Raw genomic sequence first — 18,780 nt, 5'->3', positions numbered from 1 at the left:
TTTGCATCAAAGCAGTTTTCCCTTTAAGAACTAACACACTCTCATTTGTATCAATTTTGCTGATCTGCAGGTCAAAAGACAAGGACGCCCAGTAGAAAAAAAATACTAAATTTTGTCACCACTTAACGTAATTTTATTGTTTTTTGTTGTTTTGTTTTTTTGAAGTTTTACTTCAAATTGTACTTTTTAAACTTATACCTCTGGGATCACTTGATCCCAGAATAATGCTTTCTCATTCTGCCTTGCAGACTGATGTATGGTAAAATAAAAATAAACAAGATAGACTGATTTTAATGACCTTATTTCATTATTGAGCAGGTTTAACTAGTGCCCAAACAATAAGTCATAATAAAATGCATTATTTTATTAACTGGAAAGTGCTTTAGGTCTTTTATCAAGAAAGTTTACTGATCACAGCTTGTTAAATAGGATAATTTGATGTATTTTCTGTTTTATATCATATCTCATAACACTCATAATTTGAGTATCTTTGCTGAACTATTGGTCACATAAAACAAGTGATTTGAAGACACTGTGGGGTCCCGACCCTCCCCAGCATAAATATACACATATTCACCACACAAAATAATATTTTGTTTTTTCGGACTTTTTCTAATTTAACTCTATGGGCCTTTTGTTTGTGAATAACAGTAATTTCACATATTAAGGCCCTCATGAAAGTATTCAAATAACACGTTAAATCTTTGGTTTTAATGGCAACCATGAACATGTTTCAGGTCAAGTTATATTTATTTATATAGCCAAATGGCACAGGAATTGTAATACATAAAATTACAACATATGACACCCTCTTTCCTTGACTTGAATGGGGAAACCCTGCCAAAAAGCCTTTAACAGGAAAAAATGTTGGATTACAAGTAGACAAAGTTGTATTTTAAATGTTCCTAGAACAAAAAAGCCTGGAAAACACAGGGCTTAATTGACAATCAATTCATAATAATAATTTAAAAAATCAGGAAATGAATGGCTGATGAAAATAAACACCAGTTCTGCATTGAAATATAGTAAATATATAACAAAAAATCTCACTCTTCAACCGAATATAAACTTTGACGTAAAGTCGTCTTTTGACCTGCAAATCACAGAAACAATGTGTGCTTACGAGGTTTGAATCAACAACAAACATCGTGACATTGCAACACTTGAGATTCCAGCATGGTCAGTGGTCATCAGCAGTTTGAAAGGTCAGGAAACAGAGAATGAATGATGTGATTATTTTCCGTTCACACGGTGCTTAAACAATGAGTCTGGATCAGTGGATGAGCATTTCCAGTCATTCCTGGTGTAGCAGAGTGAGCGGCCTTTTTGATCAGATGCAGGTTAGTGCAGGTGAGTCTGTCTGCAGCTACAGACACAGAGGTGCAGTAAAGTGTTGGTTACCAAGGCAGGAGGGGAGGATGGGGGAGTCAGCAGGAGGCGTTAGAGGAGGGAGGAGGAGTGAGGGGTCTGTGTGAGGCTGGCTTAAAGGCAGGTGGGCACACAGACGGCTGGGAAAAACAAATCTATGAACTTACCTAGTAATAGCCTCTCTATTGGGGACAGTACGGAGAGGGAGGAACCGTGGATATGACACATGTTTAAAGAGCTCAAAACTCGCTCAGTGTTAGTCAGGATGGGAAATGAAGACAAACAACAGAAACATGCTGTTGTCTGTAGCTGCTCTGCTAAACACTTTGCTCATGTTGTATGTATTTATGAAACCTGGTTGATGTATTTAAAATGGCCAGCAAACACTATGGATCTGTCCCAATACTCACACTCACAATCTTAAGCATTTGAGTGGTAGACCAGTGAGCCCACGTTAGAGATATACCAGCACGCAGTACACTGGCCCCCAGACCAGTCACCAGATGAAAATGGCATTTTGCATTTCTGCAAACCACAGATATGTTACATTTGTAGATTTCATGCATATTATATCAGAGTGAAAGTGATGTAGTTCTCATAAAGCTTGAGTAGTATTTCATACCTTCCCACCTTTCTGAAATTTTACCAGGGTATACAGTATATGACGGTGCTAACACACAAACCCACCGTCCTTGCATTGCACACCTTTTGAATTCAACCTTCCCTCAGTCACAGTAGACTGATGAGGCTGAATTTCCTTGTTTACTCATCATAAAACACTTCACTTAAACTCGACAAAACCGTCTTGGATATTCTGGATAGTAATCTAGTGAAGTCCACTGTTCCAACAATCACCAGCTCCAGTTTGGTCTAAATAAATCCTTAATTCACCAAGGTAGATGTAAAAAGCATGCTGTTAATCACAAAGATCTCTCTCTGGCGTTCCTGACGGCCAACTGTTTACAGTCCTGTAACTCTTCCCTGCACCACTAGGTGTTCCGGTGTCTTTCAGCTCAACTGCCTGTTCCACCAGTAAAGACCAGAGACTAAACCGAAACCTAGTTCTCATTACATCTATGAGACGGCTGCCAACGACTGTTTGAGACCACGAAACAACAAAGTCATGTCTTCACCACAACAAATTTCCAGAAACATACAATACAATATTTTGACGATCCCACAGTCAATGAGTGTTTTTCCTAATATTGCTTCCAAGAAGTTTGGGGAGCTAAATGTTTTCGGTGTACTGTGAAACATCAGCTTGAATACTATTTCTGTACTGTTTATTTTATAAACAAACGCTACAAGAGATAGTGTACAGCAACAGGGTGATGTGGGACTTGAATCACCATTAAGGGATGCATTTTGCAATAATGGCCCACTCACTGTTCATTATCTTTCTTATTATATGGATAATTATTATTCAACAAAGCCATGTAAAAAAAATACTGATAGTCAATAGTTGCCACTTAACATAATAAAAGAATCTCACAAAAATACCATATATCTGACATATAAACATGAATAAATATCACGTTTTTATTATCATTTGGAAAAATATGTTAATTCCTTAATAATTATATCAGTTGAATAATAAAATAATATGTTTTCTTTTATTCAGAGTTAAGGCCCACGCATCCGGATAACACCACATATTACATTACTCCTTTGAGTTCCTGATTTTTACCATCATCTGAATGTAAATGTCATATATATATGCTTGATATTCCACAGGAGGCTACTCATGATCATTAATGACATGTTATCCAGTGACGCCTGATACACATCAACAGGTAGTGATTACAGGAAATATCTCATAAACCTTGCAGATTCGTAAGTGTGGGTAATGAGACAGACATTTTGTCTCCTGCACTGATGAAACTGTTGTGCAGCAAACAGTTTGAAAGTCTTTCCATTAAAAATAAAGAAACAGCATGCAACACTGTGACTATTCATGTTCTGTGACTGTAGTGTTGATTACTGGACAACGATAAATGAATACAAATCAAAACATCAACAGAAAAAAAAAACTGTATGAGTGACATCACCGGTGTTATTACAGGCATTGCATTTATTTCAAGATGAGAAGAGTTGTTTTTTTGTGATTAAAATTAAACACAAAATGTGTCGAGAGCTTTTATCACAGGGATATACTTTTCAAATGAATGCTGCTCATGATAAAAAGATTATACTTATTTTATTCTCTCCTACTGTAAATGTAATGCCTTTTTATAGCACAGTTTTAACGATGTTCCCAACTTGATTTGATTTGTCATATTTTATCAGTGTTCCTTGTTTATATTCAGTTAGTGTTGACATCAGACTGCTTTTTCATCTCTCTCTGAAGAAACTTTCTGGACCTGACAAAGGCCTGATTTACTAAAAAAAGATACTCCTATGCGTGTTTACCAAGGACATATTGTATATTTACAGCAGATATCTACCTAAAATATAATCTCAGAAATAAGACACAATATATATATTTGGAATAGGAGGCAAATCATCCAACAGAGAACAACTGCACTAGTCAGGAAAATGAACTGTGGAGAAATTGACTTAACTGTAAAATTCAGTTTCATAATCATGTAAAGTACTGGAGAAAATAGACTACATATCTGTGTCTATAAGTTAAAACCTACATTTTATCCGCCTCCTCACAGAACATGGAGTAGTGGCTGCTGTAACTCTCCTTTCCCTTTTTTAATGTGATGGTCCTAAAGTGATGGTGTTTTCATTTTCTTTATTTCTTAATATAGTAATTTAATTTCCTTGGATCACTCACCTTGCTCCTTTTTAAACTCATTCTCCGTCAGGAAGACGGGCCTCATCAGCTCCCCGACCGGCGGCTGAATTGAAACGAAGAATTTCTTGGTGTGAGTGCTTAAAGTGAAGGGGAGAGACATGAAGGGAAATAAAACCCATCAGTTTTAGGAATTTTTCTTCTTCTTCTAAAAGGACAACTTATCTGTCTTATCTTAAAACCACTACTGAATATTGTTTTAACTTGTTTCCCCAGTGCTTTGCACAAATCTTGCTAGAATATATCACAATTGTAAGATTAAATGTTAATATTTTTTACTTTAGTATTTATAAATATTTAATATTTAATTCGGCCTGCACACATGTATTAAACTAGCAATTTTTACAGTTTCAAAACTCAGCAGATTATGAGAAAAAGTTCATAACTGCATCAGCTCTGTGTCTGGTTTCACACAGTACTATGAGAGGACGGCAGGAAGTCTGCACATTAAAACACCAAATTCATCTCACCACAGCTGGAAGTTTGCCGCTTGTGTTGAGTCACAGAAATCGATGCCCATCACAGCCGTGGCCGTCTCGCCTGCTGGCAGCAGCTCTGTCAACACGCAACAACAAAAAAACAAGTGTTGACACACGCACAAATAAAGCATGAACCTGCAGTCAGAAACTTTGACCTAGGATTAAACATAACTCCTCCACGGAGGCACGGATACCAAAAAAGCTTCTTTTTTTTTTGAGTGTGCAGTTGAATGGAATGTACAAAGGAAAATGAAGAGATGCAGACATATTTAAATGCATTGGAACAACAGCTCCAGTATGACAAAAAATAGTAATATATCTTTAAAATGACATTTTCATTTCTCCTTCGTCTATCAAAAGTTGCAGTTTACTTGATGTCCACTGGCACACGTTTTGCATTATTTCAATTAGTGCTTTCAGTCCTCTATAGTAACTACAAAGATACTAAAGTATAATGTGAGAATTTATGAATCGTGCATAGTGTGTACATTTACATATTTTATAGAACCAAAGTAAACATTAGCAATTAAAGCAATACAGTCAGATCATCCCAGTCTCCAAGCAACACTATGAGCTTTACATTTTTATCTTCACTACTCGTAAGGCTCAGAGAACAGAACATTATCTGCATTTAGTTTTTTAAACCTCACCTTTTTGAGATTGTGGTATTACTATAACTAACACCTCAGCTGCTGAGGCTGCTCCTTGGTTTGTTTTTTAACATAAGAAAAATAAATACTGGTGGGGTATTTTGTTGATCAAATTAAAACTTCAATCAATGTCAACAAATCATCACCTACCAATCTCAGAAAACTCTTTGACCCTCATCCCTGACTGTAACTTCACGTCCTCCATGTGCAGGTTCTTGGTCTCGGAGGTGGCGTTGTTGGTGAACTGCATCTGCACCGCCACCATGTTGGCGTCGGGGCTGAATGGCTGTCGGCTGAAGCAGTACTCCACCGATAGACCCTCCCCCGTGATCCGGTGCAGCAGCTCGTAGCTCTTCAGAGCGCTGGACGGTGCGATGGTCTGGCGGAGGAGGAGATGAAGAAAGGTTTGATGTCAGTTAGCATGTGAGTTACCTTGTACATTTTCTAACAAAGCAATGCACCAACCAGTGCCACTCCTCAAAGACACAAACCTGGAGGGTGAGAGACATGTGATGTACTTACTGCTGGAGACAGAACAGCATCAGACAAGGACAGTCCCTCCAGGTCAGTCACAAGGCTGTTTGACAGGAAGGTGTTGACGGGTGTGACTTGAGGAGACGGAGTAGGTTCAACTGGAAAAAGAGACGTTAGTGTGAGATGCATTTAAGAAGGATGTTCCCAAATTCAGACTTGACTGTATTGATCTATTCATCATAGGGCTGCCTCTTGAAAGTTAGAGATTAGAATCATCAGTCAGAAACCTTTTTTTTTTGCAATTCAATGTGTTGTGCAGTGAACTTTTGGGGATATTTTGGTCCCAAGATTTTGCTGCAAAGTAAGTGCTCTTGACTCTCTTTGGTACAAGTAGCTGCAAACACAATACAGCAGCCTGAAAGGGGGGGGGGGGGTTGTACCCTAAAGTCTATGGAGATAACATTATCTTCTATTTTGCTTAGAAGTAGCAAATTTAAAGCTCACGGCAACTACATGAATGCTGCCATCACACTGAATGTCCCACTAAGTCTTGTTCAACTTTAAAACTGTATATGGAAAAAAAGACAAATCTGATTTGCATGGCATATTTCTGAGTCGAGTACAGCCCTCATCGGTTACATTATTTTTTGTAGGGACAAATTTTTGAGTTGGCACAGTCGAGTACACCGACAGTGATTTTAAGAAACTATCATGATTTGCAACGACCCTGTCCTCTAAGTCTGCATCACTTAAGTGAATGTCATTGATTCTACATTCTCTTTCAAGAGCAGAAATTTTACAGAGTTGGAGAAATAACTCACAATCATCAAGGTCGAGCAGAGACATTTCCTTCTTTTCTTTCTTGCTCTCCTTCTTGACAGGTTTAGAGGGAGGTTTTGATTCAGCTGCCTGAAGGGAGATGAAAGAAAACTGACATGAATAAAAGAAGATTTTCACGTTACTGTGTGAACTCTTAATATAGGAACCTTTGGACCATGAGTCTATCAGTGAATTATTTTGCTTTAATGTCTTTTTTAGATGTAGAAAGACTCCTGAGTTCACCTGTGTTCAACATTTTGGGGTGTGTTTTCAATACCTTTTTTTTCTTTTTGACTTCTGTCTCAGACTCTGAGTCTTCGGACTCCGACTGGCTGCTTTCAGACTCGCTCTCGTCCTCATCGTCAGATTCAGACTCTGACTCGCTCTTACGTTGTTTACTCTTCCTCTCAAGCTTCCTTTCTTCTTCTTCACTGCTCTGCTCACTGGATAGAAAACCAAAGTTTAGAGGTCCTATTTAGCAGCCTGGCATTATTATTATTAGGGATTTAACAGATTCAACAATAAAATAAACTTCATTTATAAACATTCTTATACAAGGGTGCAAATCAACGCTCTCACAATAAATACGCATGCAAATACAAAAAGGACAAACAAGATCAGACAATAAAATATGGTAGATGACAGACGAAATATGTTAGTGAGGTAAAAAGTAAAATACTACATCAACTAAATACCATAAAGAATATGTACAATATATATAGATTTAAATTAAATACCAGCCCAGTTTTGAGAATTGGTAGTTTATGTAATAAATATGAAACTAAACTGGATGTGTGAAATGCACGAGTTTAGAAGAAAGAAAGTAACACCTTAGCTGACTTATGTTCCTGTTCTTAGATTTCGATGCATTTTATGTCTCTTAAGCATATATGCATTTATTTTATCTTTAGCAGTTTCTTCAAATGTAGTTATTTTTTATTTTATTTTTAAAACAAACCCTTTCTCTTTTTAATTTGCCTATTTATGATATGGTTTCATTTGAAAAATATAATCCAATACTTATTGCATAATCTGTTTCATGTCTGTAGATGTAAATGAAAAAATTTAATAATTCTCTCATATGAATGGAAATGAGCTTGACATATCGATATACTGTCTGTATAATCTTCTTTCGCTCAATACTGACCACAACAAATAAAAGCATGTTAAAGAGTCAAAATATTGCAATACTGCTATACATTTAGTACTGACACGTATTAAGATCAGAAATGCATTCAGAAGGTTGGAGTCACATGTTCTGTTTTTGTCCACAATAACAGTCGATGATTAAATACTAAAAAACAAGCACTACCTTTCGCTTTCTTGCACTGGCTTCTTTAATTCTTTCTTTTTCTTCTTCTTGTCCTTCTCATCCTCCTCATCCTCTTCCTCATCCTCCTCAGACTCAGAGCCTTCATCGCTCTCCTCGCTCTCTGATCCTGACCCGCTCTCCTCGCTGCCACTGCCACTCTCCGAGCCACTGGCAGAGTCTGACTCTGAAGGGGAGAAGAGGGGAAAGAGGGTGAGTAAGTTACTTATTTTAAACAGAAAACAAGGACATGAAGGTCTCCCTGGTGATAGTTACACCAAATCCAGTGACATAAAACAAAAAGTTTTGGACAGTTCCGCATTCAAACCAATGAAGATCAAACTGAAAAAGGTTCACAGTCAAATATAAAGCAACTTCTCACACTGTGAAATCATTATTTGTTCCAGATTTTCAAATTTTTCATTTAATAAAGCAGGCGGCTGGAATTATACGAGCAGTTGGCTGTTTGGCTGGCAGGTGGCACCTATAGACCTCTGGACACAGACTGGGTATGAAAGTAAGGGACTAACACATTATTAGTTATTATACTTTTAGTAAACTCAAAATACTGCCACGAGACTGTACTCCCTCAAGGCCATCTGCAAATATTGTGTTAACGATAATGAGATGGATGCAAGGTCACAGTGACCCTGACCTTTGACCACCGAAAGCTAATCAGTTCATCCTTAAGTCGACTTAAACGTCTTTGCCATATTTGAGGGATTCCCCTCAAGGCATTCATGAGGTATCGATTTACAAGAATGAAAAAGATGCAAGGTCACAGTGACCATGCAACACCAAAATCTATTTAGTTTATCCATGAGACCACGTGGATAATTGTGCTAAATTTGACAAAATTCGATCTCAAGCAGTCTTGAGATATCAGTCTCACAAGTATGGCCAGATGGACAACCCACAAATATAATGCCTCGGCTATCCCCCACATGGAGGCACAAAAATCTTATGCTCACGCTCATAAACACATCTGTAATGGCCTAATTGGACTAAAAGATGTGACAGCACCAGCCTGTCAAAGTTACCACTGTCAGCTGACTCCGTTGGCCCAGACTCGCCCTCCGAGTCAGAGTAGAACGGCTTCTCCACTTTTTTCTCCTTCCTCTTCTCTCGGCTGCTGCACTTGGTCCATTCAGGCACCTGGCGGAGGAAGCAGAGTTCATACAGTAAGCCGTTAGCTCCGCCCGGGTGACAAACCCCTCAGACAGAAGCAGAGACGTGGGCAGAGAACAGTAGCGTGGCCATGAAAGCCTCTGCCTGGGCGCAAAGCAGCCAAAAGAAGCCAGCCATCAGATCTGCTTTTAGATCTGACAGTCAGAGAACAAATTCAGTACAGACACCAATGTCAATTTTTATGCACAGATAGATGTCAGCACCAGGTGATACCTTCATGACCAGTTGCAGACATGATTTTCTTTGAATACAGGGAGCAGTTCCATTAAGAGAAGCGATGTCTTTAAGGAGTGGTGACAATCCTCCCACACTGTGAAAAAAGGCTGGTCTGCCTCGCTCTTTCTGTGACCAAACTCATTAACTAGAGCCATCAGCTAATGAGCGTGGACGTCTTCAAACCCCATTTAAAACCCACAAGGCTGCTAATGCGTGTCGACATGTCGGAGGACCGCACATCCTGCTGAAAGAATCACTTCTTTAATGGTAGAGACCGAGGAAAAGGGTGCTGTGTGTCAGGTAGCTTTAGCTGAGCTAAGCACAGAACAGCAACTACATTAGGCGGCGGGGAGGGGCATGTCGAAAAGCACTCGGGTTTTGCCGCTATATGGGTTGAGGCTCAAGTAGGTGGGCTTTTTGCCGCTAACTGACTCACACTCGTTAATGTTGTGACTCTTTCAAGCAGCGTAAACACCTGGCAGATGTAGAAAAGAAAAAAAAGATTGGGATGGAGGTGAGAAAAGGAAGAAGAAAGTTGTTTTAAAGAAAAAAAGGAAAGCAAGAGAATCAGGCACAGGAAGGTTTCTGGATCTAAAAAGATGTGGGAGAACAGTTTCTGATATTACAGAGACAAATAACCCCAAATTTCATCACAGTATGTAGCATAAAATCTGAAAATTAGCTAATAAAATCAAGATGTTTTTCTCCCCCCCGCTAAATCAATGCACTCCAATATAACTTAATCATACAGTAAATATATACTTAAATAAAGAAAAAGTCAACATTAACATTCACTACGTACTAATACGTCAAGCAAATACACAACAATGCATTTAGTATAAATGTCTTCATCAGTGCAAGCGGGATGTCATTGTAGCATGGAGTTAAATGAGGAGGTGGAACAGGAGGGGGAGAGCACAAAATCTGAAACACATCACTCAGTATCACACAACGACATTTGTGACACAGTCACAAACCGTGTCACAAATTTCATGTAAGACCAATCAGGTGAAGAAGAAGAAAAAACAGTCAGAGGCTCAATAAAGCTGGGATACACTTTATGATTTGTGCCTGTTTCCGACCTGATTTTGCGTCACCCCTAATAAGTCTTCATAATTTAGCATTAATTCTTATTCTACAACTTAAACTCTTCAGTTCAGATTTCTCTATAAAGGATAACTTATTATCTTATACCCTCTTTTTAACGCTTTGAAACCTAGAGCAACCTCACTTTTCTTATTTGTTTTCAGATGCCTTTCACAAGTATTTAAACCTTTTGATTCCTGAGAAACTTCTTTTAAAAACATGGGAAAAAAAGAGCTTGGTCAGAAATGTTTCACAAATTGCAAGAGATAAGTAGATTAAAAAAAACTATATTTATAGCTAATCGTCACAAATAAAAATTTACAATTATGTTACAGAATTATTATAACTTTTAAGCGCTTATATCATTTATGTTATTTCCTTTTTTTCATTTTTTATATATAAATGTTCAGGTAATTTTCTTGTACCTCTACTAATTGCTTGCTAATTTTTCAGTCATTTCTTCTAGCTCATTGCCTTGTTTTTTTTCCAAATCAAGCCAATTTTCTCAGGTTTCAAAGGTTTAATCTCTTTCCACTTGGCAGAAGACAAATGTCTCTCATTTAATCTGTCATGATGCCGTGAAAGGTAAAATTTTATCTTGTCGACTTGACCATCGTCATTTACTGCATTCTGAAAACCAGAGAGAGACTAACAGAGGAAAGAGAGAGCAGTCAGCATAACAAACACCACTGCACTCCCAAACTGAGGGGGCACCTCTCTCCAGTCTCCTAGCAAGCCGATCCGCCCCTCACTGGAGGTTATGACTTCCTCTGTCTGCAGAGGTGCACAATGTACAAAGAGAGAGTCTGTCAGAGAGGTCAGGGCTTCAGAGGATCCACTCGCCCTACCAGATTTTACATGAGTGGATGTGATGGGACACTCAGTTGTTTGAGCACCCGAGCTGCTGTTGCAAGGACCATACTGGTGTTTTTGCCTATTTATCCCTTTTAACTTTAATTATATCATTGTTGACCATTTTTCAAAGCATGCTTTTAAGGTTTTTTGACCGACTTCCTATCATCAAAATGTTTTTCATTAATTTTAAAACACTTTGATTAACAACTGGCAGAGATTTGAGACATGTTTGAGATCTCTTAGAGCTCAAGTATACCTTCTTGAACGCCACCCATCATGCTCAACGTGTTATTTTGGATGGATTTTTCTTGACTCGGTTTTATTTACCACTACTAAATATCATAAAAAGTGAATATTGCACAATTATTTTTTCATACAACACATTGTCATTCAATGTGTTTCCCAACAATGTTTTAGGATCTGCTGCCAAAATCTATGTTCCTCTTAAATCTGGACTAAATCTTGATTTAAGCTACAATATTTAAGTCTGGAAAAACACCTGCTGAAAGATAACTGATCTGCAAAAACATAAATCATTGCTTTTCCAACTACCCAAAACAAATATCTACTTAAAGTAAATGTATTGTAATAAAATGTAACATGATTTTGCACATGCATGGCCTACAACTATTTCATTTAGTTTGCTAATTACGAGGATTTTTAATGAACATCTACTACGTTTTTACCACAGTGAAACCCCTTTTCCACCAACAAGAAATTGGTTCCATTCTGGTTGGTGAACCTAATTTTGAACCCTTCAGAGCATTTAGACAAAAATAAATTGGTCTGGAAAGTTGGCTCTTTTTTGGGGGATTAAAAAGAATATCCATAATAAAAAACTCAAAACTGACAGAAACACAGGCCGGTTTGCCAGATAGCACCACGGTTCCAAGACTCTTGAACAGAACAGGTTTAAGAATCAGAGCTGAATTGGTGGAAAAAAGGCTATGAGTTTCCCAAGTCAGATGTAGAAAGAGTTGATGTTGATGTGTGAGCTGTCAATTACCAATTGTCTGACATCACAGGCTAATGTAATTTGGTCCCTGCCAGACCACAATAAGAGAGTTAAAGGCATGTTGTCAGAAAATCAATCAGTGTCTGTTCATAGCTGCATTTCAGAGGATGTGAAGTCATAATTGTTTTCTGTGGCCATCTCAAGCAAGTTTCAACTCTGCAAAGTAAACAAATATCTACCTGGAAGGTCGGATATCAATTTAGAAGTTATTTAAATGTTTTTTAAAAATGGTCAACAAAAACGTAACATGTCAACTTCTTTAGCTTCAAAATACTAAATTCCCTGATTGGTCTCTTGTACACAACCAAAACATCAAATGGCTTCAACTTGAAATCTGCAGCACAAGTAAATAACAAGTTAACACTGAATATGTGATGTGAGGCTATGAATTTAAAAAAAAAAAAAAAAAAAAAGCTATACACACTATTATTCATACAATGATTCAATAATATGACAACAAAATCAAGCCTTGAGGTCACTCCTGTAACTTAAAGTCAAGTTACAAGTCTTGATTTTGACTAACACACTCAAGTTATGATTTTATGATTTCATTTTAGATCACATTGTTGGTTACGAACCGATGGCACATGGAGTGAATGGGATGGAGAAGAAGAGATGGGATTTTGGTGAGTTGGGATGATGCTCTACAAAAACACTAAGATAAATTTTAAATTTTCTTTATCGTGAGTAAAGTTTGTCTTGCTATTTTTGAATTTGGGGAATAATTAGGCCAAATTTAAATAGCAAATAAATCAATTATTTGCTACAAAGGTGCAAACATATTGAAATTGTAGGTTTCTTAAAATCCCTGTTTTGGTCAACCTCTAGCAGAGACTACAGGAGGTGGTTTACTGCTGTTGATACTGACTTGTATTGAAAATTTTGGCTGTAGCTCCCAGATCTTTTCCCTTTTGTATCGCATGTGCTATTGGCTCAAACATCGGTGAGAAATCACCTGGACAGGGCGAGTTAGCTGCTGCCGAACAGAAGCAAGTGCAGCAGAGAGGGCGAGGAGTTCAGTACCACCAACTGTTTTGTCATAGTGAATCAGAAGTTTTTAAATAGAAACTATAATCCTCTTTTCTCCTGTGTGACTCATTCTCCTCCATGGAGGTGGAGAGTTGTTAAGCAGCATCCATTTGGACATAGATGGAGGCCAAAAAAGATGCATGTTACAGATGAGCTGTTAATGAGCTGTAAGTGGATGAAAAATGGCTAGTGAAAGTGGAGTTATATTGGAGTTAATGTTATAATAGATGTGAAGCCCTGGTGACTCGGTCCAGCCCATCTGAGGCACTGCCCTGGGGCGGGAGCAACTCTCGCTCCCCTCCACCTTTTGGCGACCCCAGAGGGCCCCTGTGTCTCTGTAAATTACTGTTCCCACTGCACGCACAGAATCCTTCACCTCCACGTTGCGCACGGAGGGGTCTGGGGCGGCTTCAGGCCAGTCAGGCAGCTCCTGGTAGCCGCCAGCCTTGGCATTCAGCAAGTGGGACAGTGAACCCAACTGGAAGTGGTCTCGATCTGCAAAAAACACAAAAAACAGGAATCCAGGATGCAAATCTGCACGTACAAACAAACATTAGTACAAAACATGGGGCATTTTGTCACTGCTGCTATTATCCTTTTACATGAGGGGGATAAAAAAAAAAATGGTGCACATCAACCATTTGACAGATTAAGATATGCTTATAAACAAATGCAAATATTTAAGGCAGCAGCATTTTTTTCTGGATAAAAAGCACTGCCACATATTTATTTCTCAACTGATTTTAATTAGTTGTTTTTATATTCATGGGTAACTAAACCAACCCCTTTTGGCTCGATTGCCTTCTCCCTGGAATATAAAAAAAAAATCAACAAAATGGACAGGGCCAAGAGAGGGCTAAGACCCACCCAGTTACCCAATCATTCCTCCTCTCGATCCACAGCACCTCCCTGCCTACCGCACACATACAAAGTAGTGAGTTGGTGAGAGGGCAGCAACAAGGTGGCGACAGGCACCTCGGCTGGTGATAAAAGCAGCTCCTGCTACCAAAATCAGCCAATAGCAAAATTCAATTACAATAGCCAGGTTTCATTCTTTAGAGGGCAGTCACTATTGGTATTTATACACAATATGTAGAAATTTTATACTTTGCACTCAAATGTCAAGATTTGGACCGGAATCAATCAACAACACTACTTAATACCCATATATATTGCTTTTCAACAATATGTTGGTTTGGGGTTTTAATAACCCATTTGTAAAAATCATGACATTTAGGCTATAATATGTGCTGGGAACCCAAGAGAGGAATGTGTGTTAAGCTTAAACGATATAAACTTCTCAATGCTAACGTTACATGGTGGAAAATAATTCATTGAAAGAAGAAATTGCAAAAACTTGTTATTATCCTTTGATACTTGTGGCACTTTAAAAGTACGCCAAAGTAGATATTAGTCGTTCATGTTTGTTATATATCCATAGATGTACAGATGAAGAAAACTTAAAAACGTGATTGCTCTCAGGCAAGTTCTTCTGCGTCTTTTTTTCTTTGATTTCTTAGCAGATTAATTAATTTGTTAATCCACGATGTACATTGAAGATAATATCCTCAATAAAGGTTAGTTGTACTGAATCTGAAAATATAGTATGTAGACCTTAAAAAATTCCCTGTTGTTGTCAGAGTACCTTTAGGCACCTGTCCTAGTACTTTTTATGGGGTACTTTGGCGTTTATTTGATGGATGATAGTGTGGTACGAATTAAACCTGTGATGTTGTGGTTACATGGCATGGACTGCACTGAGCTACAGAGACGCTTTGTCTTAGTACAGTTTGAAAACCTCTGCAAAAGGCCAATGCTGGGGGTCAAATAACTTTTTATGAAATCAGTACATAATTTAGTGTAATTGGTTAGTAAAGACTCTTGAACTTGACGTCATTAGGGGATACAAGCCCTAAACATAATTAAGTCCTCATGGATATTCTAAAACTTGGGCATTTCTTAATGCAAGTGTCATGAAAACTGAAATAAAAGATCACAAACCAAACTATCCTGGCTTATCAGAGCACATATTTTAGCAGTCCCTGTCAGTGTCCATGGTTATCTCAACAATTTGGGACTGTATTAGCTTTCTAATCGCTGTATGTAAATGGCTTCTGTACCTTTAAACGGAGACTCGAGAACCGGTGCAGGTTTGAGGGCGAGGAACAGTTTCTTAGCGTACTTGCTGAGGGCTCCACTCTTCTCGGTGGGTACAATGAGTTGGCGAATGAAGCGTGCCCGATCTCTAATGTCATAGTTCTGGTCATACTTGGCCAAGTTGAGAACATACTGCGTCAATAGTTTGGTCTGCAGGAAGAAAGAGTAAGAAGGACATGTAGGATGAGGCAATAAAAATTTTCATAAAATTGCACTGGGTGAATGGCTGGGGCATTTTTACGACATAGGGGGCTGAGCCCAAAACTTAAAAATGGAGTCTGAAATTTTTCTTTGAACTAGTTTTATTTTTTATGCTTTTTAATCGCTCTGTTTTCTTTAATTATGAATTGTGATAAGAAAAATATTAGTAGTTGTTAGTAATTACTTTTTAAATGCCATCATTAAAAACATATCAACAAGAGTTGAAAAATAGTTAAAAGTATATATTTAAGATAGCAGTGGTATAATGTAAGTAAAAATTAGAGTACAAAAATTATTCGATCCAAGGCTTTGTTAAATGACTGTGGACTGTTTGTTACATATGATAGGGGAGGGGGTGGTGCAAAAAGGGGGGAAGGCACGTCAGGGGGCTTGTGTTTTTTATGTTGATTGAGGGGTGGGAAATACAACTTTAAATGGTTGTATTTTATATTCATTTTACTCTAAATACTGCCAAAATTATATCATGTGGGATGAATGCTTCCGTCAGAAAATAAAATATCTGAGAATCTGACCTTAAAATAGTGACATTTCATCAAAATCACTTTATTCTACATGTCTCATTTAAAAATGTGGCCAAAAATAAACCACTTGTAAGAACTAACCCGCATGCACGACAAGAGTGAAAGGAGTTGTTTTAACTCCAAGATTTAATTTTCAATTAGCTCAGCTTTTAAAATCTAGCAACTAATTTATGGTGGAGACTAAAAAAAAACAAAAACACAAAACTAAGTCACACCCTCGCCACCCCCTCTCCTCTGATGAATAAAGAACAGTACCTTGGGCCTATCCTGAGTTTTGAAAAATGTCTCCTAAAAATGTGGCCTATTTAGATCCGGGACTACTTAAAAAACATCCGGGCTGAAGCCTCGGACGCCCAGGCCTAACGATACCATGGTGAATGGTTGATGGTTTCACTAGGTGGTTGCAAGGTGTTTACCAGGATTTCTGAGTGGTGTTTTGTGTATCGTAAGCTTGGCAGTATTTCAAACACTGTTGGCAAGTTAAAGTTTTATAGTTGTCTTAAAGGGTTCCAATAACATACCTGTTTGGAGTTGGTAAGATAGAGCTTGGCAGCTAAATTGATGATTTGTAGCTTGACAATGTCCTCTTCGTTAGTGAACGACTTGGCCATCTTCCTCAGGACATCTGGGGCAATTTTTGGTACATGCTCACAGTATTCTCCAATCAGCCACAGGATGCTGGCCCGTGCCATCGGCACCTGAGAACAATTAAGGTTAAATTAAATGGTTGTGTACAAGTTTTGTTAAGATAAACCTTATTTGGCAAGCTTGTTTTAACACAGCAACTCATGTTTGTTTCCATGTAAATTTAAATTCCAAAAGGTCAGTTTAAAACAGGAGGTAAAACCCATGTGTCCTTTTGCTGTGTTGCTGTAACCAGAAGCTTTAAAGCCAGAAATAGACCGCAGTTTGTAAGAGAGACTCTAACCTGGATGTTGTCTGTTAGTTTCGCCATGTGCTTTATGATGTCACTGTGCTTCTCCGGTTGCATCTGCAGCAACTTCTTAATAACCACCACCGACTCAGCTACAACCAACTCTGTACAACAGGGGGAAGAGTCAGAAAATATACATAAACAATCAATACATTTTCCTGCATCTGCCTCCTAGATTAAGTTACGACGTTTCAAATGCAGTCCCTTTCCTATTCTCTAAAGGAAATACATAGCGAAAGTGTTTTTGTGTGCTTTGTTTTTCAGCTTGTTTGGACATAAAGGTTTTGTATGTCATCTTTAAAGTTACATTCAGTGCAAATCATTAAGCTTGATTAATTGCTAGTTTCTAGAGACCCTATATCCACCACTGCTCTCTGCAAAAAAATGTATACTCCTTCAGTTCTATATATTGCAATACATATCACCTAAAAAGCCTCCAGAGTATTAAATAGTCAGACTTACCATCTCGGTTGGACAGCAGCTGCACCAGACCGTTCAGACACGTGTCCCTCACCTCGCCAATGTTGGTGGCACAGCGACCAATGGCTTGGATCGTGGCAGCCACAAAGTCTTTATCCATGCTTTTAATGTACGTCTTTCGGAAAGAAAGAAGTCACTCGGTACAATATAACATAAAGAAAGCTGGTGACTCTGTACTTGTTGAGAACATATTGCACAACTTTTGTTTTGCCACTCTGATTAAAGACAAAATTCACTCTTCACAGAGCATGAACACTGTGCACATGTACCTGAAACTCTCTGAGAATGGTGGAAATGTTCGTCTCGTTGGCCAGATTGGTGAGAACCTCCAGCTGTACAAGACAAAAAAAAGAAATGTTTTTAAACACTGCGAAGGTGATTTTAAAGGGGAATACAAAACTGCATTTACTGTTATTACTTTATAGCTTTTTCATTGGCTCTGTTTACTTTAAAAACTGTGCCAAAGACTGCACTTTCACTTCAAAATTTCAATTTTAAATGGATGTCTACACCTCAGAAAGTGTTTAACTCTGATTCATTGCTGATAATTCGGTGAGATATCAGATGATTAAGGATACACAAAAGATGCTGCAGCTGTAATGTATATTGTACTACTATGCCTTAGAGTTATGAGAATTAATAGTCTTACATTCATTAAGAATGAAGATTAATGAGAAAACAGACAGCAGCACAATGAAAAAGAACAGAAATTAACCTTAAGGACTTTTATCTGGGTTGGGTCTGTAGAGCGAATATAGAAACTCTTCAGGTACGGTTCGAACATCCCCTGTGAAATATAAGGAGAAAAAAAAACTCAATGAATCTGCAGCTCCATCAGCATTTGATTTCAAGTTACACACACACACAAGCAAGCAAAGACACCACCAGGTGTAGCTCACCCTTCTCTTAATCGTCATTGTCGCCACATTCTGAAGAACAACATACTGGACTTCACTGGAGGGAGAGACGTAGACAGAGAAGATTGATGGAGAAAACGAGTAAGATACGTATTAATAAAGTGCATAAGATGTCATCAGCTGGCTAACATATCTGGGTGCCAAGTGGTCTATTCAACAAACAATAAGATGTTTAAAAAAAACAGCAACTTTCTTGTTTAACATCTAGACATCATTCTTCAAGGTAGTAAACTAATGTTTTAATTAGAGCAGAGACTAGTT

General features: G+C 38.1%; 1 protein-coding gene across 14 annotated transcripts in view; it reads right to left on the bottom strand.

The window, feature by feature from the left end:
* Positions 1-18,780, bottom strand: part of ap3b2 (adaptor related protein complex 3 subunit beta 2) — a 63,271-nt gene that overhangs the window by 4,232 nt on the left and 40,259 nt on the right. For 3 of the 14 annotated variants that reach the window (XM_088080284.1, XM_088080275.1, XM_088080279.1), the window contains exons 10-27: positions 18,502-18,556; positions 18,318-18,389; positions 17,872-17,934; positions 17,585-17,717; positions 17,117-17,226; positions 16,710-16,886; positions 15,409-15,595; positions 13,653-13,783; positions 9,740-9,778; positions 8,940-9,054; positions 7,903-8,086; positions 6,868-7,033; positions 6,593-6,680; positions 5,820-5,929; positions 5,448-5,676; positions 4,639-4,723; positions 4,151-4,248; positions 1,536-1,550 (exon numbers count right to left, since the gene is read on the bottom strand). In XM_088080284.1, the coding sequence (XP_087936410.1) occupies positions 1,536-1,550; positions 4,151-4,248; positions 4,639-4,723; positions 5,448-5,676; positions 5,820-5,929; positions 6,593-6,680; positions 6,868-7,033; positions 7,903-8,086; positions 8,940-9,054; positions 9,740-9,778; positions 13,653-13,783; positions 15,409-15,595; positions 16,710-16,886; positions 17,117-17,226; positions 17,585-17,717; positions 17,872-17,934; positions 18,318-18,389; positions 18,502-18,556 (2,057 nt within the window). The remainder of the gene's footprint in view (positions 1-1,535; positions 1,551-4,150; positions 4,249-4,638; positions 4,724-5,447; positions 5,677-5,819; positions 5,930-6,592; positions 6,681-6,867; positions 7,034-7,902; positions 8,087-8,939; positions 9,055-9,739; positions 9,779-13,652; positions 13,784-15,408; positions 15,596-16,709; positions 16,887-17,116; positions 17,227-17,584; positions 17,718-17,871; positions 17,935-18,317; positions 18,390-18,501; positions 18,557-18,780) is intronic. The other 11 variants (XM_088080285.1, XM_088080280.1, XM_088080286.1 and 8 more) reach the window with 7 other exon arrangements.

This window comes from Plectropomus leopardus, chromosome 7, assembly GCF_026936395.1.
Source record: "Plectropomus leopardus strain MGB_pleo_1.0 chromosome 7, ASM2693639v1, whole genome shotgun sequence".
Classification (NCBI taxonomy): domain Eukaryota; kingdom Metazoa; phylum Chordata; class Actinopteri; order Perciformes; family Serranidae; genus Plectropomus; species Plectropomus leopardus.
Note: the sequence above shows the minus strand (reverse complement) of the source record. Positions and strands in the feature narration are given on the sequence as shown.